The sequence below is a fragment of the Eriocheir sinensis genome, chromosome 16 (genome assembly GCF_024679095.1).
Source record: "Eriocheir sinensis breed Jianghai 21 chromosome 16, ASM2467909v1, whole genome shotgun sequence".
Classification (NCBI taxonomy): domain Eukaryota; kingdom Metazoa; phylum Arthropoda; class Malacostraca; order Decapoda; family Varunidae; genus Eriocheir; species Eriocheir sinensis.
The window spans coordinates 14,048,625-14,070,170 of record NC_066524.1 but is presented as its reverse complement, the minus strand read 5'-3'; the positions used below and the strand labels follow the sequence as shown (position 1 = coordinate 14,070,170).

Sequence of the window (21,546 nt, the reverse complement as noted above, 5' to 3'; positions counted from 1 at the left end):
AGCAAAGTGGTTATATATGGAAATTAATAAAGAGAAAAAAAAATACTTGACTTCATATTCCACCCCTAACTGATTGGTCCGAGTGATTTTTTTTACAGCAAAGGAGACAGATCAAGGGCTTAAAAAAAAAGAAAACAATAATGAAAAAAAGCCAGCTACTTACTGCCCCTAAAAAGGTCGGAGAGGAGTGGCCGAAAGAGAAGTCAATTTCGGGAGGAGAGGAAGGCTGTGTGGAAAATAGGTCAGGACAAGCTAGCACACCAAACTAATTATATAAACAACTTTAATGAAGACTTTTACACCATCACAAAACTATCTATATTATTTAATGCCATAGAGACGAGTTAGGGCGTCATTGTACTATGCTGTGTTTACTCTGTTTACTCATTGTAGCCGTCAGGTTGGGTACTATTAGTCGTTTCTTGAAAATCACAATCGTTAATAATGTGTTTTTTTAAGGTTAGAGTAACAAAATCCCCAAAATAGGCAGACTTTCCCAGTGTCCAGGAACGTAACCCCTGCTATTACTATTGTTTCTTATGGGGAAATTATGTTTAAATAACGCGATTTTAAATAACATGACATCTCCAGGAACGTAACCCTCGTGTTAATCAAGAGGTGACTACATTTCGCAATACCTAACATGACTTTTTTTAGTGTGTGACCAAGGCCCATATTCTCAGATGCTTTCGGCTGTCACAACAAATATTTTCAAAGACCACAAAGGAGATTAGTCAGGTTCTCATGAGTACTTTTCACATTCATGGTGCGGAAGCCTTGTCAAACTATCACGAGGCTCATAAAACTACCCATGGAAATACCCACAACACAACCTATACAAAAGCCTTTCAGATAAGGGTGTGTAAGCTCTGAAACCTTTGAGAATATAGGCCTATGTTAACTTTTTCAGACTGACTTGGGTAGTTTTGTTGTAGCCATGAAAATACGGTAAATACCCACAACAACCTATACAAAAACCTTATCATATGTGGATGTGTGAGCCCTGAAATGCTTGAAAATATACAAATAAATAAATAACTTTCTGACTGACTTGGGCTGTTGTGTTGTAATCATGGAAATACCCACAACAACCTATACGAAAACCTTATCAAATGAGGATGCGTGAGCCCTGAAATGCTTGAGAATATAGTACACATAAATAAATACCTTTCTGACAGACTTAGGCTGTTGTGTTGTAATCATGAAAATACGTACACAACAACCTATAAGAAAACCTTATCAAATGTGGACGCATGAGCCCTGAAATGCTTGAAAATATACAAATAAATAAATAACTTTGACTGACTTGGGCTGTTGTGTTGTAATCATGAAAATACGTACACAACAACCAATACGAAAACCTTATCAAATGTGGATGCGTGAGCCCTGAAATGCTTGAAGATATACAAATAAATAAATAACTGACTGACTTGGGCTGTTTTGTTGTAATCATGAAAATACGTACACAACAACCAATACGAAAACCTTATCATATGTGGACGTGTGAGCCCTGAAATGCTTGAGAATGTGAGCAAAACTTTTTCTGGCTGACTTGTTGATGTTTTGTGCTAATCCTCCGCTGCCTCCTCCTCCTTCACCCCGAGCATGGAGATCCTGGACACGACGGAGGAGAAGCGGTGGAAGGCCGTGGAGGTGGTGACGGTGAGCCCCTCCAGATGCACCACCCACACCGCACCGCTGGCGTCCCCCACCACCACGTTCTGCGGCACACCGGACAACACCGTGAGTAATACTGAGCAGGATCCAAAATCTACAAATAACTGACAACCATTTCCTTCATCTTCACATTTGCTGAGTTAGAAATGTAAAGTACGTGTTGATAGTGATTGATTGATGGTGGTTGATGATGATATTTCTTTTAGATTTAACCTGGTAGCAGCAGGGATCATGTTTCTTAATGGTCCCTCTAAGCAAGAAAAATGAGAAAAAATCATCCCTCACACAAACCATTTCATAATATATATCAAAGCATTAGTCATCAGATTATGTATCATCTTTTTTGGGGGGGTTGATATCATGGCACAAATTTGGCCCGTCGCTGCTACTGGGTTAAGGACAAGAGGAGGGTGTCAGGATACCTCTCCCCCCGAAATTGACCTATCTCTCGACCACTCCTCTAACTCTTTTTAGGAGCAGTGAGTAGCAGGCTTTTTTTTTCTCTCATTATTGTTTCCTTTTTTTATGCTCTTGAACTGACTCCTTTGCTGTCAAAAAAAAAGAAAAAAGCCACCTGCAGTACTTGAGTCACCTTTGTGTGGGGGCTGAAGGTGGCGCAGGTGGCCCCAGGGACACCGTGGGACACTATGGGTGCGTGAGTGGAGACGGAGATGTCCCAGAGGTGCAGGCCGCCCCCATGCACGCAGGCGATCAGGTTGTTGTACCAGGGACACCAGCAGGCATCAACGTACCCCCCTGGGCCTGACGACGCCTGAGTGTGCGGGAGATGGAGGGAATGGCAAAAAGGACGTGTGAGGTGAGTAAGTGAGTAACATCCATTTTTTGAGTAACCATATTTCAGCATTTTTTCTCTTCCCACCACTGATTCCTTCTGTCTTGGGTAATAAGGAAGTGTGAGATGAATAATATTACAACCATTTTTGGGGTAGGCGTGCCCTTTTATAGACATTTTTATTGTTCCTACCACTGCTTCTTGCCTCCAGTCTTGTGCAAAAGTAAGTGTGAGGTGAATAATATAACATGATTTTTTGTATTAGCACCATGCAGCCTTTTTTTCGTTCCCCTCTTCCCTGCATGTCTTCCCTCCCTCACTCATGTCTACTGCCTTGTCTCTCTCCTCTCCCTTCCTTCTCTTACCTTCCCTTCTTAATCTCCTTGTCTGTTTGCTATGTAGTGTGTTAAAATGAAGCTCTCCTTTTCTCTAACTGTCAATTCTATATAAGGTGTTTGATCTCACACTTCACACCTGAGGGTTCTTGAGCACACAGTGGGACTTGCGGCGGTCAAGGTGCCACACTCTGAGGGTGTCGTCCAAGGCGGCGGAGAGGAACACCACTGAGGGGTCGGGGGGTGCCATGGGCCGCCAGTCCAGAGCAGTGACGAGGCCACGATGCCCCTGGAACACTGCCACACTGCCGCGCCGCTCAAAGGTCCGGCACTGAGGAAGGGTGAGAAATGTTTTTATTTTGGAGTAGTGCCAGTGGGCTTTTTGGTTTTCTTTTTTGGTTTTCCCTCGAGATGCCTGTACTTTCCTGTAAAAACAACAACAAATAAGCAAGAAGTATATATTGCCTCATTAACCCGGTAGCAGCGACGGGCCAAATTTGTGGCTTTACCATGTAGCAGCAATGGGCCAAATTTGTGCCATGATTTAAACCCCAAAAAATAGATGATACATAATCTGATCACAAATGCTTTGATATATATTATGAAATGGTTTGTGTGAGAGGTGATTTTTTCTCATTTTTCTCGCTTGGAGGGACCATTAAGAAACATGATCCCCGCTGCTACCGAGTTAAAAGCTGTGGTCTTGCGAGCATCGACTGTCCATTAAATTGTATGCTGAGTGTTTTTACTATTTGGTTTTAGTGATTTAAAAGACTTACTACATCATTACAATGGCACTGACCTTTGGGAGTCACCTCACTCAACTCAAAATACACACAGCTGGGAATGTGTTATTAATGTTAGTTAAAATATATGTATGGTATGTGACAATGGTCTTTTTTGTATCTTTTTTCCACCCTTGAGCTGCCACCTTTATGGAAAAATGATAGGCCTATATGTTGAACTTTTGCTATTTAGGATTCAATTAACTGGAAAATTCTATTAACCTGAAAATGTATATATATGTTGAATTTGTGCTCTTTTTTTTATAATTTATTTTACTGAAAAATTTAATTAACCAAAGAAAATATGTCCATGTGTTAAATTTATGCTCCTTTAAAGAATTCATTTAACTGGAGAGAACACCGAACACATCCCCACACTTGAGCTTCCCCCACCCACCATCAACAGGTGGCCGGCGACGGTGCCCACCAGGTAGGATGTGGAGTCCCCGGGCCTGAATTTGAGCACTGTAGCAGGCACAGCGTCAGGCAGCAGCTGGCCGCCCCCTGCCGCCTCCGCCAGGTCCCTCTCCTCCTCGGCCACCCGCAGCACCTCCCCCAGGCCCCCGATGATCTCCAGGCACACCCATGGGGGGAGGCACACCTTCATCAGTGCTGGACGGGGGTGAGGGTGATGTGTGTCTTACTAAAGGAAAGCTGGGGTTATCATGCAAGTTTGTACACACACACACACATATACGTACATACATAAGTGCGCACACACACACACACACACACACACACACACACACACACACAAACAAACTTACGGGTGCAGCGGGTGAGTCCCCCCTCCCCCAGCACCCACTCCTTGACCAGGCCGTCCTCCGAGGCCGTCACCAGGGCTTGTTGCAGCCCACCTTCCTGCAACACAAACAACACCATGAACAGGCAATGATGAGGTGCTGTGAGGTCATTACTGGTAATGTTAAAATTATAAAGATGAGCAAATGAAAGAGCCAAGCATGATGTATATAAATACTAGATGTAAGAGGTCTTACTTGACCTCTCTACATGTACAGCATCCTCCTCACCTTGGGGCTGTTGGTCTGGATGGGCCGCCACTCCACAGCCCACACCGGGGCGCAGTGCTTGTCCACACTGCCGCTGCCACAGGGCAAAGAGAATCAGACAAGGTAACTGTATAGTTATTGAACATAAGAGTCTCGCCTTACTATAAAATTTCAAGAACACTAGAAAGATTCAATGGAGTTTGAGTTTTTTTTTTCACTTGACTCACTGCATGAACTTTAGCTATTATAGAACAGATTATGATTGTAACCCCACCTGTGTCTCACCTGGTGTCAAAGAGCAGCTGTGGGACAGGTGAGGTGAGGCGGTACACCCTGAGGCTGCCGTCCAGCAGCGCCACGCAACACAGCTCAGGGGCCGAGGGGCACCAGCTGACAGCCGTGGCCGGCCCGGGCAATGCTAGTCTGTGGAAAGGCTTTGTCCAGGTATTTGCTAAATTACTTTATTTTCCACAATAACTGAGTTCCAACCTTCTTTAGATAAATGCACCTGTCACTCACCTGACTTCTGGCTCACCGATCCTCTTGCCATTCCAGCCACACAGGAACCCTTCAGGCACCTCGGTGAAAGATGGGTTGCCATACGCTGCCAGAACCAACCACTGGGGGGGGGTTAATATAAGATGCAGCAATAAAGACTGCAAGCACAGGTGAAGTGCTTGTCCACAAACAGGAATATACCGTGTATCAACAGCTAAACTCTTTTATTTGCTTAAAACTTAGTCTCAGCACACAAGATATACTGAAAGTGTTTTTAGTATCCCAAATGTACCTGAATTTTGAACAGATACATGGACGTGGCAAGTGCGTTCAGTGAGTCCCACCTGAGAGTTCCTGCAGAAGGTGACCCCATTCACCCTGCGCCCGGCCGTGGAGGGACACAAGAACTTCCACAGCCCCTGCGCATGACATCCCTCGCCCACCGTACTGATCCTCCGCCCTGCTGCCTCTGCTGGTGACAATTAACCTTCCTACTGTATGTGCAAAGGCTACACCCACACCCACACCTACACCCATAACCAGTGCAAACAGAACCCCCAAGCAATGGTCTGAAGAAAAGCGGCTGCAGATAAAACGTAAGCAAGAGGAGAGTCTTACGTGCGTGGTTGTTTGATGGGTTTATCTGGTGGCAGTCACTGAAGGCGTGGAGGAGGTGGATGTTGTCGCTGGAGGAGAGTTGGCGCTCCACCCAGCCCAGCCCTCGCAGTAGCCCGTCCGCCCGCACCCCCTCCACGTCCTCCACCGGCTCCTGCTGCTCCACCTTCACATTCTTCCCCTTCTTCTCTTTCTTGGCTGAAATATGTTAGTGTGAGGGAATAGACTAAAATGTACTGGATAGATGAATTAATGGATAGATAATAAATGGAGTAAAATGAAGACTAAAATAAATGAAAATAATTTAAATGAAAATGAAAATAAATTATCATAAATGAGATAAAATGAAGAATAAAGTGTATAGGAGGATGATGCTGAACTGAGACTGCTCACTAGTTAAATTAAAAGGGGAAAACATACACTTTTTTTTTTTTACAACAAAGGAGACAGCTCAAGGGCACAAAAAAAGGGAACAACAATAAAAAGAAAAGCCCGCTACTCACTGCTCCTAAAAAGAATCCAAGGAGGTGGCTGAAAGAGGGGTCAATTTCGGGAGGAGAGGTGTCCTGATACCCTCCTCCTTTGCATAAGAACGAAAGAGATCATGAATTAAATGCCCTCCACAATAATCACAAGAGGACATAATGCGAACAATGCCCCAAACCACCTCACGCCAAACCTACGAGAGGAAGGAACAGGCACCAGCGTGAGGAGCACCAGCGTACCAGGAGGGAGAGGCGCCCCCTATACTGCCGCCCTCACTCACCTGCCGCTGTCTGGAACTCATCGTACAGACTCCACTGGGTAGCCATCACGCTGTTCTCCTGTGCCGGCAAGAAGTAGACACTTAGCTATTAACCAAAAATTGAAACCTGATAAAATTACACAGCAAGACTAAGAAAACAAAAGGAGTTGGGAGGTGAATAAAGAATAATATAACATGATTTTTTGTATTAGCACGACACTGCAGGCTTTTTTTTGTTCCCCTCTTCCCTGCATGTCTTCCCTCCCTCACTCATGTCTACCTCCTTGTCTTTCTCCTCTCCCTCCCTCCTCTTCCCTCCCCTTCTTAACCCGGTAGCAGCAGGGATCACGTTTCTTGATGGTCCCTCTAAGCGAGAAAAATGAGAAAAAAATCATCACTCACACAAACCACTTCATAATATATATCAAAGCATTTGTGATCAGTTTATGTATCATCTATTTTGGGGGGTTTATATCATGGCACAAATTTGGCCCGTCGCTGCTACCGGGTTAATCTCCTTGTCTATTTGGTATGTAGTGTGTTAAATGATAATGTTGGTGAGTAAACTTATTAGCCTTTTAAGAGTAAATGCTGAAAATGTGAAATGGCATAATGAGATCTACTTGTAGCAATTTTTCAACTAGTATTACAGTCTCTTTAATTGGTTATAGATTACAATTTGCTTTCTTTCCTGCTCTTTCTAGCATGTTATATCATACTAGCATCTCTACAGATCAGTATATTGTGAACATTTTACACCTTATTTCACCTCTAACTCATGCTACAGCTGTACAAACCAAAATACAGAACAAACTCATCCTCTTTCCAAGCACTGACCTGCGTGGTGGTGGCTGACTTCTGTGTGGTCTTGTCCATGTTGTAGCTGGGCTCCGTCTGACACGTGACCTGCCGTGCCCTCACCGACCCACTCACCCGCTTCTGAGGCCACATGGAACAGTAAAGCAAGCATCATTAGCAATAGGGAAAGAGTGTTTAATGTCATGCTGCGCTTTGCATACCTACATCCTGAGGTAAGCTTTTGACTTGTTAAAACTCCATATTCTTGATAAAAAAAGGAGACAAGGAGGTTTTTCAGCCACATAATGACGAAGAAAAAAAACTGTTATATATATTACCTAAGTGTAAGGCTGCTGGGATACCATTTAACCCGGTAGCAGCGACGGGCCAAATTTGTGGCTTTACCGTGTAGCAGTGATGGGCCAAATTTGTCCAATGATTTAAACCCCCCAAAATAGATGATACAAAAACTGATCACATATGCTTTGATATATATTATGAAATGGTTTGTGTGAGTGATGATTTTTTTCTCATTTTTCTCGCTTAGAGGGACCATCAAGAAACATGATCCCTGCTGATACCAGGCTAAAACTCCATATTCTTGGGAAAAAAGGAAATAAGGAGGTTTTTCAGCCACATAATGACAAAGAAAAAAAATGTTATATATATTACCTGGGTGTAAGGCTTCTGGGATACCATTTAAAGAGGGACAGGTAACTTTTTGAGAGGAGGTTTAGTTGCTATTTAGGTGATGTTAAATTATTTAGGAAGCTTTCATTAGTTAAAGGTGAGAGCAACATGGTGAAGAGGCTTACCATATTTCATGTAGCGTAGCCCAAGAAAGATATATTTGACCTAAAATACTTGATAACTGTAACTCTGTACATATCTTGTGTTTATTGCTGAGTAAAGGCTTAAGAAAAAGGTTGAAGAAACTCCTCTTTTTCCTTTACAAAAATAACACTATGCAATGCTGTGAGGAATGAAGGAATGAAGTTTGTTGCTGAGCAAAGCTTAAATAACAATGAGCAATGCTGTGAGAAATAACCCATAGCCCATCCAACCCCATGAGAGGAAATAAGGATGTTAACCCGGTAGCTGCGGGGATCATGTTTCTTAAAGACCCCTCTAAGCGAATTAATGAGAAAAAATCATCGCTCTCGGAAACCTCTTCATAATGCATATATATCAACGCATTTGTGATCAGTTTATGCATCATCTATTTTAGGGGGTTTATATTATGGCAAAAATTTGGCCTGTCGCTGGTACACGGAAAAGCCACAAATTTGGCCCGTTGCTGCTACTGGGTTAAACAAAGAAGGAGAAGAAGATGAAGAAGAAGAAGAACAAGAAGAACAAGAAGAAGAAGAAGAAGAAGTGAGAAAAGAGGACACCCAGTTAAGGTTCTCCTGGTCCTGCCACGCCCTCCCTCACACCTGCCTGATCGTAGTCCTTCCACTGGGTGAGTAGGATGGCCGCCAGCTCATCCTCCTCGTGCACTGACGTGTTCTCCTGGTAGTACAGGTCCAGGGTGGCCGTCTCCTGCAGCTGCACCCGGAGCATTGCACCGGCGGTCTCCAACCCCATGATGACCACCGCTGGCGGCTGAAAATTGTGTGAAAAATGGTTCATGTTCAGGAATCTAACATTATAGAAGCCGAGGAGTTGCTGTGATAAAGGGTTGTTATATAGAAATCCAGTGTTCCACTTTATGACTCTTGCTATGCTGAGAAAGTTGTGAGAAAAAGGGTTAATATTCAGAAATCTAATGTTTCAATTTACCTACGACTACTGCTGCATGAGGAAAAGTCTGTGAAAAAGGGTTAATATTCAGAAATCTAGGTTGGTATTACGAGACACTTTACCATCTCACATCAGCTATTTCTAAAGGTCAAAGAGGGGATCAATCGGGGTTTAATGAGTGTTTCTTTAGGTTCACGGTACAGGAGAAGGGCTAAACTACCACCAGGGTCATAAAACTACTCCTGGAAATGCCCAAAACTCATGCGAAAGCCTTGACAAATGTGTGTATACTTGGGTGAGGAAATGTTTAGTAATACGGCCCCTAATGTTTCAATTTACCTACGACTACTGGTGAATGAGGAAATCTGTGAAAAAGGGTTAATATTCATATTACTAATGCTCCAGTTTATGTTATACTTAGCATCTTCCTTAAAATGTTGTCACAGAAATTGATCCAGGGCATCTACTGTGGTGACTCGCCCAATGCCAAAAAACACCCAAGAGCCCCCTTCATCGTAGGGCACTCCTTGGCCAAATATACAGAGAACTGGCTGTCTATCCCACTTGCTGTGCTTTAATATATGGTAAGGGCCATCTAGAAGTATAGTAGACAAATAAAACAGTGGAAGATTACTTTTCTGAATAATTATCAATAAGACTTCCTGAACTTTGATTAAAAAATGTTTAACCACTCTAGAAGTAAAACATTTGTTCAGTACATGTAGTTTTGCTTTATTTATTTATTTTTTATTTTTTATTTAGGCTATTTTTCTTCAGGGGCGGTGGTCAGCCCAAGCCCGTTATGGCGCAGGCAATTTTTATAGTGGCGCCAGTTATGCTTCTAAATGACAGCCTTAATCACAGTCTTGTATCAGTAACATTGCTATGGGGGGGGGAGGGGGGGGGGGTCATGGTGCCTCAGATAAAAGTTGGGCCTCCAGCCACAGCCACTAAGAATTCAGAGAAAGGAAATGCAATGTAGTTTGGAAAATTACATAATTCTGTATGGGCCTTGGGCACCCCACAGACTGCCTTAATTATAAGTAGAATCTTATGGCACTAGTTTGGGTCTTGTTTTTAAGGATAGCTATCATTAATCCCTATAGTTCGTCTTTTTTTTATTTCATTATTTTTTTCTATTTAATGTATTGTATTTCTTTAAAAAAAAATATTGTAAGAGATGATACAGGGGACATGAAATTTTAATGTAATGACAATTATTATTATTTTTATTATTATTATTATTGTTGTTATTATTTTTTATGGCCTATAATATCCAGCCCTCCCCTCCCAGCCACGGCCCCGAGCAGGTGAGCCTCTCCTCCCCCTCCTGCCGCCTCGGTCACTCACTCCTCCGTGGCCACACAAACAAGTGGTTGAGCTGTTGCACTCACGCACACACCCTCCCCCTCCCCGCCTCCTCACACGCACACGACGGGCAGATGGAGCCTAATGCCGGGGAGCAAACAGCGAGGCACGCCACGCCACGCAGCCTCAGGTCAGGCGAGGTCAAGGCCGCGCCAGGCACTACACACGCGGGGCCCGCCAAGACATGACCCCTTCTGCGTCACGAGGCTGCGAGAGGCGAAGTGGCACTGCCTGGCACTGCGGCGGCCACGACCACGGCGTCACGGGTTGTCATGACGACCATTGAGCTACTGCTGGGGGATTAGGGGCGTCAGCAGGGGGCGAGGGGGGAGGAATTAGCCGAGTGGGGAGGGGGAGCTAGCGGGTCAAGGAAGGAACATTGAGCTACTGGGGGCGGGGTTAGGGGCGTCAGCAGGGGGGCAAGTGGGGGGGGGGGTAAATTGACTCAGCAAGGCGGGGAGATAGCAAGGGGAGGGTACATTTACTATTTAGCCACGTGGGGAGGAAGGGGTGCAAGGTGCCTCTGATGGGTAAGGGGAGGGCTGGGGGGAGCCTGCGAGGGGTTTGGGGAGGGAGATTTCAGGCACGTGGGGAGGGGTGAGGGATTAGGGAGGTAGGGGTACAAGGGGTCAGGGGGAGGCACTGAATCACATGGGGAGGAGGATGGGGGAGCAAGGGGTGCCTCCAGGGGGGGAATGGGGGAGCTAGGGGTGAAAGGTGGTTCAAGGGGTCAGCAGGGGAGGAAAGAACGAATTACATATGGGGAGGATGGGGGAGCAAGGGGTTCCTCCAGGGGGGACTACGGTCATGGGAGGGAAAAATGAATCACATGGGGAGGCCTGGGGGAGCTATGGGGTGCAGGGGGAGGGGAGGGAGGGGAGGAAACAGTCTCAGCGGGGTGACTGCGGATATGGTGGCGTGTCAAGCTCTGCACACAATCAATCTCCTTCATGGCGTTATTATTTCGTTTTAGGCCACGATGAAGGGGAAGGAGTAGTAATTAACGGTGATTAGAGGGCTGGAGCAGTGATTAGAGGGTCTTTTTTGTATTTATTTTTGCCCTTCCGCTGCCTCCTTTACTGTAAAAAGGGACCATTATTAGAACCGCTATTACATAAATTATTGGTATATCACAAAACAAGGAGGATACTGATAAATTGTTTGCTCACAAGTTTAATTACAAAAAGGAGACATGAAACTTATAACATAACAACGAATTGGACGATGAATTAAATGCTCTCCAGAAAAATTACAAACAGACACAAAGCAAACAACCTATTAAATAAAACAAACAAATTGATTGATTGAACCTAACCTAACCTAACCTAACCTAACCTAACCTAACCTAACCTAAAATAAAAAGAAGCTAAAAAAACAGCAGAGAGGAGAAATGCGCATCAGCTTCAAAAGACAAACAAACACAAATATGGCAACTCGCATGTGGTCCTTTCTACAGCAACTATCACGCCTAAAACAGCATATTAAAGGTAAGAAAGAGATCACTAGCATCCAGTAATGAAAGAATAACGAGTGGAAAGTAAATGTAGACTACTGATAGGCTCTGTGAAGCGATTTTTAAGAAGGTTCATAGCGTTTCGAACAGTGACCAACCCACCTCTAGGATTTGTGTTGTAGTAGTATTTTTGCAGCTGTTATTAATCTCTCTTAGCTTTTTCCGGGTTAAAACATGCGTAGGTGCTTATATAATTATCTGCCGTTCTTCATTTCACTTAATTTTTATTGTTTGGTGGGTTTTAGAAATATATTTAGGCTTTTATATGTGTTTTTGTGGACTATGTAGGATATCATGTATTATCCCGCCCTTGTGATTTTCGTTACTGTATAAGCCATTTTTCCTCTCTAGTATGCAAATAGATCTCAGTAGCTCCGTGTATTAATGTAGCATGTGATTTCTGAGTTTGCAGGAAGAAGAAGACGAGGGTGTCCACTTAGGTTCTTCTTCTTCTTGTGGCCACGCACCAAGACATGACAGTTCACTTGGTCAGCTTCATGGGTGGTGAGTACAGATTTTAAGTGTTTTTATTGTTTATTTGATTGATTGCTTTGGTTTCATGCGTTTATCTTGTTTATCTTTCAATAATCTTTGTGCAAGGGCGTTTCTGTTTGAGTACTGACAGGTATTTTGTGGTGTTGGTCTTGCTTAGGTTACATTTATTAGTCTTATCAAGTTTTATCTTTGAGAATCAGGGGAGAGGCATAACTTGAAAAGAGGTATAACTCGAAAAGTAGACATTTGCGACGGAAATGAGTTACAAAATCATGCAATTCACTACTTTTATCACCAGAAAACATGAACCAATGAACAAAATCGTTGGTTGGGTGAAACCGTAAATTGTCCGTATTTTTCCTTTGGTGTTGGGCTTCCTCCGTGTTGCATTCAGTGTAATTCTGGATGTTCGCCCTACTTTCTGCATATACCTCAAAATATCATATGTCCATCTTAGGGGGCTATGTTGTACGGTGATATGATTTATATTTTTAATATTGAGGAAAGCTACCTCATATTGAAAGCCGGGGGGCCTGATCTGTGTTTTTGTACACTTTATAATCTTCACTCGTGTCTTGACATCAAAACTACCCAATTATTGTAGAATGCTGTGGTAAATTGAACATGATCACAACAGCAGAGTGATTAGGTTTACTGCCCAGCAGATACTTGGGGGGTAACTGTTGAGAAAATAACACTGTGTCTTACTTGACTTGCTCATGGCCTGACAATGAAAGTATACAGCTGAGTACCATAAGCAAATGTTATAGATTGTTACAGTACAGTTAAAATAAAGCAATAACAATGAGGGGGTCTGATATGGCTTTCATCTTAAGTTTAGACTGTAGATTAAAGAAATAATAATAGCCTATCTCAACTAAGTCTACTAAAGTGAATCAAACTACTACTACTACTACTACTACTACTACTACTACTACTGGCATATAACGTAATATTTTTAACATTTCAAAAATCACAGGATAAATCTACCGTAATGCAGTTTAATACATGATGCTAAAATGTTAATAAGAGGTATCATTTTAATCGGGAACAGACCTTTCAATAATAATAATAATAATAATAATAATAATAATAATAATAATAATAATAATAATAATAACAATAATAATAATGATAATAAAACACACTCAAGTATTATTATATTATTGTTTTAAACTCTGCCACAAAATGATGTTGGTAGCAAAACCCCCATTAGTTTCCCACCTGATTGTCTTAATTAAATTTCTTACCTGAGGAGGACGGGGGGGAGGGGAGGGGGAGGGGAGGAGGAAGGGGTTAATTGTCCCCTCGTAGAGATGCAAATGTGGCCGCTGTGTTTGAGGGAGGAAAAAAAAAAAGGGAATATTCTGACACTATACACACACCACCCTGGCATACCTTCCCTCCCCTTGTCCTCTCTCTCCCCTCTCGTCTTTTTTCTTTCTCATTCCCCTTCTTTACCTTTTTTATTCACACAGTTTAGCGTCTTCCTTCTGCTCATTGATTTTCTTTCCCCTCTCTCCTTCTTTGTATCCTTGTTGCACCATACCCTCTGTCATCTGTCTATTGATTTTCTTCCCTTTCCCCTCTCTCATTTTTCTTTCTCATCTTTCTCTTTACAATCACTCTGTTCCTCTCCTTTCTCTCCCAATTACTTTCCCTCCTTTCTTTCCCCTCGCTTCTTTTACCTTTCTCATTTCCCCTCTTTGTCATACTCACACCTTATCCTCTCTCTCTCTTCTGTTCATTGTTTTCCTTCCTTTCCCCTCTATTCCTTTTTCTTTTCTTTCTCTTTCCCTTCCTTTGTCTCCTTCACACTAACACCTGACCCTCTTTCTTCTGTCCATTGATTTTCTTCCCATTTCCTTCTCTCCTTTTTCGTTCTCTGTTCATTGTTTTCCTTCCTTTCCCCTCTCTTCCTTTTTGTTTTCTTTTTTCTTTTCCCTCCGTTGTCTCCTTCACACTAACATCTGACCCTCTTTCTTTTATCCATTGATTTTCTTCCCATTTCCCTTTCCAGTTGCTTCTTTCTTTTACCCCTTTCTCCTTACACCTTCCCCCTTTTTTATCTTTATTACTTTGCTTATCTTTTCTCTTATTTCTCTTTACTCACTTCATCCCCTCCTCTTCCTCTCAATTACTCTCCTTCGTTTTTCCTTCTTTTCCTTTCTCATTCCCCTCCTTTCTACTCTTCACACTCAGTTAACTCCATTCTTTCTCTTCCCCTCTCTCCTTTTCCTTTCTACTTCCTTATCCTTTATCTTTGTCACACCCACATGTTATCAATTATTTTTCTTCCATTTACGCTATTTCCTTTTTTTTCCTTTTTTCTTCACACTCCTTCCACTCTTTCATCTCTCCATTACTACATTGTTCCTCTTTCCCTTCTTCCCTCTCCTTACTCTTTTATTTGTTTTCTCCCTTCTCTTTCCATACTCTTCTCTTTCTTTTCTCACCCTTTCTTTCTTTCCTCACCCCTCTCACCACTTATCCTTCACCCTCCTCCTCTCCTTCCCTTTCTTTTATTTTTTCAGCTTCCCTCCCCATCTTTCTATTGTTTTTGTTTAGTTCCTTTTTTTGTCCTAATCTATCCTTATTTGAACCTTTTCTTACACTCAAATTTCTTCCCTTACTACTACTACTACTACTACTACTACTACTACTACTACTACTACTACTACTACTACTACTACTACTACTACTACTACTACTACTACTACTACACTTCTTTTCTTGAACATTAGTGAAATAGATTGTTTGTGAATATCGTATGATGAAAATAATATTGCTGAGAGAGAGAGAGAGAGAGAGAGAGAGAGAGAGAGACTACTCGAAGCCATTCAGACACAAAAGGAAGTGAAAACAAACGGACAAATTAAATGAAAGAACATAATTTTTGTGTCCTCGCTAAACACCCAAGACGCCATTAACATATTTCGTTGTAAAGTTACGTCGATTAAATGCACTTTGGAGGCCACTTAGGAGAGAGAGAGAGAGAGAGAGAGAGAGAGAGAGAGAGAGAGAGAGAGAGAGAGAGAGAGAGAGAGAGAGAAAATGACATACGCCCTTTCCTGAGTTATGACTGTTCTTGCGTGTGTGTGTGTGTGTGTGTGTGTGTGTGTGTGTGTGAACCATCCGTCGCCGCATTACACGTCCGTCTGTTTGGATTTGGCTCAGGGAAAGACTTACGTTCCCCCTCACGTCCCATTTTCTGTAGTAGGTTTTTCCGTTTTCTTTTTTTCTTTTTTCTTTGATTTGCGTCTTTTTCTTGTGGTCTTTGGGTGTTGTGGGGTTGTTGCTTATTTGATTTATGATAGTGGTAATTTTTTTCTTTCATATATTCATTCTATTTTCTTTTTTTTCGGTGTTTTTTTCATTTTCTTTCGTTTTCTTAATTTGTTTTCATCGTTTTTATTCTTTTCGTTCTTCTTGTTATTCTTTTATTACTACTACTACTACTACTACTACTACTACTACTACTACTACTACTACTACTACTACTCACACACATCACTACTACCACCACTAAGCTAACGTCTTTCATTAAAATTCCATCAGATTATTTTTTTTGCTTCATATTGTTTGAGGCCGAGCTTTTATTATTCAACTTTTATTTTCTTTCTGAAGGAGATTTCATTAATTTACAAATGTGACGCAAAACACTAATAATATATTCTTCCAGTTATATTTTTTTCATTCCCGCATTTCAAATCCAATCGTATATATATATTTTCATCCTTTTGTCACTTTCATCTTTTTATCACCTTTTTTCTATCTCATTATTCTTCGCCATTCCGCAGCCACGTTTTTGAATTTTCATTAAACATAATCAAACGAGGACCCAAAGTGAGGAATTTGAATAAGCATATTTTTCCCCCCCAGTTAATTTCTTTATTAATTCATATTATTCCCAGGGACGAATTCACGTGTCATGGTAACGAGGAGGGAGGGGAAGGGAGGGGGAGGGATGAGTTTTTTGGGAGGGAAGGGAGGGGAGAAAGGGGAAGAATTTATTGATCTCCCTGCACGCTACCATTGTTATCTCGGCTCATGTAGTGATTTTGTTGTATTTAAGGGATGATTTATATTTCTTTTTGGGGTTCCACATTCTAACCTTTCCCTTCCTCTCTTAATCTTTTCTGTTTGTTCCATTCTCTCTCCTATCTTCCTTTTCTTCCTGCTATTCCTTCCTTGCTACTTCCATCCATTCCTTCCCTTTTCTTCTTTTTTTTCTCCTTTCTCCTCCCTCTTTCTTCCTTCTCTATTCATTCCTTTCTTTTCTCTCATTTCTCTTCCTATGTTTTCCCTCTATTTCACTTGGTGCCTTCTCCACTCCTTCCCTTCTTTCTCTTCCTCTATCCTCCTTCTCTCCCCTCTTCATTCCTTCCTCTCTTTCCTTTCCTTACTCCCTCACTCTAAGCGCTCTCTCCCCTCTCCATTCGTTTCCTGTTCTTTCCCTTCCCTTTCCTTTCTCTTCTATCTTCTCTCTTGTCCCCTCTCTCTCCCCTCTCCTTCCCTCCTTCCTCTCCTTCCCTCCGTGTCTTAAGGATGCATATATTCCCTCTCCCTAATGTACTTTATGAGCCAGTGAATGTATCCTATGCAATGAAGGATACTTGGGAAAGATTTATATGTAGTGAAATATTATGACAGGAATTCAATATTACGTGTTTGTGTATAGTGATTTATATTCTGAAGTTGTTGTGTTGTGTTAGATTTTGTTATTGATGTTTTTGTTTATGTTAGTGATGTTAGAAGGTGTCATGTTTTGCTTTAATGTTTTGTTGAGTGAATTGTTTTGAGTTAGTTGTTTATTTTTAGTTTTTTGATTATTTTTTGTTTAATTTACTTGTTTTTTTTAATGTTTTATTCCTTTTCTTTTTTTTCAGTTTTCCTTTATACATCGTTTCCTCCAATGCCTGTTTTGAATATGTTTTAAGTTTAGTTCTGTTTAATAGTTTGTTTATTTCTTTTTGTATTCCTTGTTTCTCTTGTTTATTTTTTTGTTTGCTTGTCTTCCTCCTTTTCTTGCTTTTCCTGTTTTTCCTAATGTTTTTTTTCTATAATTCCAGTTTAGTTTTTTTCTTTCCCTTTTCTTTTTATTCTTTATATTTTTGGGGTAAGTCATCATCGCTTTCTTCCATTCTTCTTCGGTTTTGCTCCTTTCCTCCTCCACTTCCCTGATCCTCTCCCTCCCTCCCTCCCTCCCTCCCTTACGTCACTTACCTCTCAGCTTCTCTCTTTTTTCCCTTTCATGTTTTCCCAAATTCACTTCCTCAACCTTTATCTTTTTCCTTTTCAATTTCTTCTTACATCTCTTCCTCCTCCTCCTCCTCCTCCTCCTCTTCTTTCTTTATTTTTTCTTTCTTCTTTCTACTTTTCTTCTTCTTCTTCTTCTTCCCGCTTCGTTGGCTTTCTCTTTGTTTGTGTGTATTTTCTTCTTCTCTTCTTTTTCTTCTTTTTCCTCTTTTTCGTTTCCCTTTTATGTTTTTTTTCTTTTTGCTTTTTCCCTTTTCTTTTCCCTTTCGTTTTCCATTTCTTTCTTTTCTTCTCCGCTTCTTCCTTCACAATAAGCATTTGCTCTTATTCTCTTCTCTCTCTCTCTCTCTCTCTCTCTCTCTCTCTCTCTCTCTCTCTCTCTCTCTCTCTCTCTCATTATCATAATATATACGATCATTTAATCCCCTGAAATCGCATCCAACACCACTGAAATACGATCCAGTCCTATCGTCTATAACTTTGGGCTCCTGGTTCTTTCATCTATACTCGAACCATCCTCTTCTTCCTCCTCTTCCTCTTCCTTCTCCTTATTTTCTTGCTTCTCCGCCGTTCTCTCTCTCTCTCTCTCTCTCTCTCTCTCTCTCTCTCTCTCTCTCTCTCTCTGCAAACCTCTTCAGTGAAAGTTGGGAAAATGAGGTTTTGGGGAACTTTCTCAAACGCCACTTTTTCTTTTTGTTTACCTCCCGCTCAGTTGTTGTTGTTGTTGTTGTTGTTGTTGTTGTTGTTGTTGTTGTTGTTGTTGAGCTGGAATGGGATTGGGTATTGTTCTGAAGCTTTGAAATGTAGAAGTAACAATATTATGCACAACAACAACAACAACAACAACAAACAGCAATATTACCAAATGGAATTACTGAGAAAGATAATCTTGTCAGAGAGAGAGAGAGAGAGAGAGAGTTGCTGTTGAGGATGAGACAGGAATAGACAGACAGACATAGATAAACAAATTGACACACACACACACACACACACACACACACACACACACACACACACAGATGCACAAACAGACAGACCCACACAGACAGGTATTGGACAGGTCAGATTCCCGTTCGAAACACTAACACGACGAGTTTCAGACGTGTTTCCGCCCTTTTTATTTCTGTCATTACGATTGAGGCGGCGGAGGTGAAGGCCCAGAGCACGACCTTGTTCACACACACACACGCACACACAAACACTTACCTGCCTTCCTACCCACCTGTCCTACATTCATTCACACGTACACACACATAGCCTAACATACATACATAAATACATACATACATACATGCATATATACATTACACATTTATTTGCGTTCCTTTGCCTCTTTTACATTGCATAACCTCTCCCTTCCTTTCCATTTTTTCTCCATATCTTTATTTATATTTCCTCTTCTCTTCTTCCTCCTCCTCCTCTTGTTCCTTCTTTTCCTCCTCCTGCAGTATGTGATGCAGTGTTCTGAGAAGGCTTTTATAACGATAGTGATTTTGTTAATCTCTCTCTCTCTCTCTCTCTCTCTCTCTCTCTCTCTCTCTCTCTCTACCAGTTTGTTTCTCCCTCCTCTCTGCCCCAGTTCTTCCATCTGTCTATCTGTCCCACGCCCTCTCTGTTAGTCTCCATCAATCCATTTCTCCTCATCCCCTTATTCTTTTTTCTCCTCTTCTTCCCCCCTTCACCAGTGTCTCTGTTCTTACTCCTGCCCTCCACATCATCCGTCTGTCTATCTATTCCACGCTTTCTTCATCAGCCTTTCTATCCAACCATCCCTCTCTTCCTCCATCTCCTCGTCCTCCTCTTCCTTTCTCCTGTAACCAAATTGTCTCCTTTTATCTTCCTTTCCATCTCTCCTGTAACCAAACCATCCCTCTCTTCCTCTATCTCCTCGTCCTCCTCTTCCTCCCTCCTGTAAGCAAATTGTCTCCTTTTACTTATCTTCCTTTCCATCTCTCCACTTATCCATTCCACGCTCTCTTCAATCCTTCTCTCCATCCATCCTCCTCTTCCTCCTCCTCCTCTCTCCTGTAACCAAATTGTCTCCTCTCACTCATCTTCCTTTCCATCTCTCCACTTATCCATTCCACGCTCTCTTCAATCCTTCTATCCATCCATCCTCCTCCTCCTCCTCCTCCTCCTCCTCTTCCTCTTCCTCCTCCTCCTCTTCTGCCAGTTCGTCTCTTCCCCGTCTTAACGCGCTAGACAGACACATTAATTTGTAAACTTTGCGCTGAGAGATGCAGTTTTTTGCTCCTGAGGCGGGAAGTGTGGCTGGTGGCGCTACTCCGGCTAATTAGAGAGAGAGAGAGAGAGAGAGAGAGAGAGAGAGAGAGAGAGAGAGAGGGGAGAGGGGAGGAGGAAGGGGAGATAAAGTTGATATATCGTGCAAGTGAATAGACTGATAAACTACTGCAGTGTATAATCCTCAATACACACACACACACACACGCACACACACACACACACACACACACCACACGCAGAGGACAAAGAACTTATTAAATATTCCAACTTTCTCATTAAAAAAATCATAAAACTTGCTAAGGGTCTTCAGTCTACTACTACTACTACTACTACTACTACTACTACTACTACTACCTTCTTCGCCCTGACACAACCCGTACTTAACGCCGCCCTGCCCTACTCTAATAGCATATAAAGTGGCTACTAATTCCGTGTTGCAAAGGGGTGAGAGAGAGAGAGAGAGAGAGAGAGAGAGAGAGAGAGTTCTTTAGGTTAAACTGTTCAGAAGCCTCCGTTTTGTAATTTTTTTTTTGTGTTGGTAATAACTGAGATTTCTTATTATTAGTCAAGGAAGGCTTGGAATTATGACCTTGTATGTTGCCCTTCTTCTGCGCCTCTTTATCCCTCTCTACCTCACTCTCTTCTTCTTTATTCTTCTGTTGGTTTCTTTATCCATCTCCTCCTCTTCCTTTTTTATCCATCCTTTCTTTAACTATCCCTCTCTACCTCCTTCCCTCGTCCTTATCCTTATTATCCTATCGTTTCCATATTTCATCTCTATCCACCCTCTGTTTCCCTCCTTTCTTTATCCATCTCTCTCTACCTCATTTCCTCTTCCATATCCTTCCTTCGTTTTCATTTCTTTTCATCTCGTTATCCACTTTTTTTTATCCATCCACTCCATTCTTTATCCTTCCCCTCTACTTCCCTTAATCCCTCTTATCCTTCTATCGTTTTTATTTCGCAATCCACCTTCTTTATCTCCCTTCTCTATCCATTCATTACACTATCCATTCCTCTCTACCTCTCCTCTTCCTCCTTATCCAATCGTTGTCATTTCCAACTTCTTTATCCACCTTCTCTATCCACGCATTCCATGATAATCTCTTCTCGTTCTTGTATCGTCTAAGTGTTGTGAGTTTTTTTTATTGTATTTACTTTTTTTTTACTGTATTATAAATCAAAATAAATTACCAATAGCAATAAGGTTAATCTCCATAGCCGCAAATGCAAGACAAAAGGCAATATATGTAGTGTATAATTATTTTTTCCTTCCGTGTCCCCCAAAATACAATGTCTCGCATCACACGGCTAAGAAAACGTGGTATCGTACGCTGGTGTGTATTATGCGGTGGAGGGAAAACTATCGTACAGTATAATCGGCTTTTGGTCCATATTATACTGTGTTTGTTAGACGTGAGGAGGAGGAGGAGGAGGAGGAGGAGAAGGAGGTAGTTGTGAAAATAGAGGAAGAACTAGAGAGGAATTAAGAAGGAGGAGGAGGAGGTAGTTGTGAAAATAGAGGAAGAACTAGAGAGGAAGAAAGAAGGAGGAGGAGGAGGAGGAGGAGGAGGAGGAGAAGAAGAAGAAGAAGAAGAACAAGAAAGGAGATATTAATACGAAGAGGAGGAGGAAGAGGAGGAGGAGGAGGAGAAGAGGGATGATACG

At 41.9% G+C, this 21,546-nt stretch overlaps 1 protein-coding gene across 10 annotated transcripts; it reads right to left on the bottom strand.

Moving 5' to 3' along the window:
- Positions 1 to 126: 126 nt before the first annotated feature.
- Positions 127 to 10,748, bottom strand: LOC126999328 (dynein axonemal intermediate chain 4-like). 10 transcript variants are annotated; one of them, XR_007753251.1, is made up of 15 exons: positions 10,431 to 10,744; positions 8,697 to 8,861; positions 7,296 to 7,397; positions 6,480 to 6,537; positions 5,717 to 5,911; positions 5,443 to 5,570; positions 5,120 to 5,220; positions 4,886 to 5,023; positions 4,622 to 4,694; positions 4,358 to 4,451; positions 3,988 to 4,202; positions 2,945 to 3,136; positions 2,270 to 2,449; positions 1,350 to 1,721; positions 127 to 1,223 (listed from the first exon to the last, which is right to left on the bottom strand). XR_007753251.1 is itself a non-coding variant. In XM_050861795.1 (14 exons), the coding sequence occupies exons 2-14, from the start codon at positions 8,841 to 8,843 to the stop codon at positions 1,569 to 1,571; spliced, it is 1,770 nt and encodes a 589-aa protein (XP_050717752.1). In that variant the 5' UTR covers positions 8,844 to 8,861; positions 10,431 to 10,745; the 3' UTR covers positions 127 to 1,568. The 10 variants fall into 10 exon arrangements, 6 of the variants coding, with proteins under 6 accessions (XP_050717752.1, XP_050717750.1, XP_050717749.1 ...); XR_007753250.1 differs by having other exon boundaries at positions 128 to 1,361; positions 1,486 to 1,721; XR_007753252.1 differs by having other exon boundaries at positions 128 to 978; positions 1,486 to 1,721.
- Between the last annotated feature and the right edge of the window lie 10,798 nt (positions 10,749 to 21,546).

Excerpts from the sequence above, each read along its gene's own strand:
- LOC126999328 (XM_050861793.1), bottom strand. The coding sequence starts at position 8,843 with ATGGGGTTGGAGACCGCCGGTGCAATGCTCCGGGTGCAGCTGCAGGAG. Across the intron at positions 7,398-8,696 it reads AGTGGAAGGACTACGATCAG|AAGCGGGTGAGTGGGTCGGT; the intron begins GCAGGTGTGAGG and ends ATGTGGCCTCAG. Across the intron at positions 4,203-4,357 it reads GGGACTCACCCGCTGCACCC|CACTGATGAAGGTGTGCCTC; the intron begins GTAAGTTTGTTT and ends ACCCCCGTCCAG.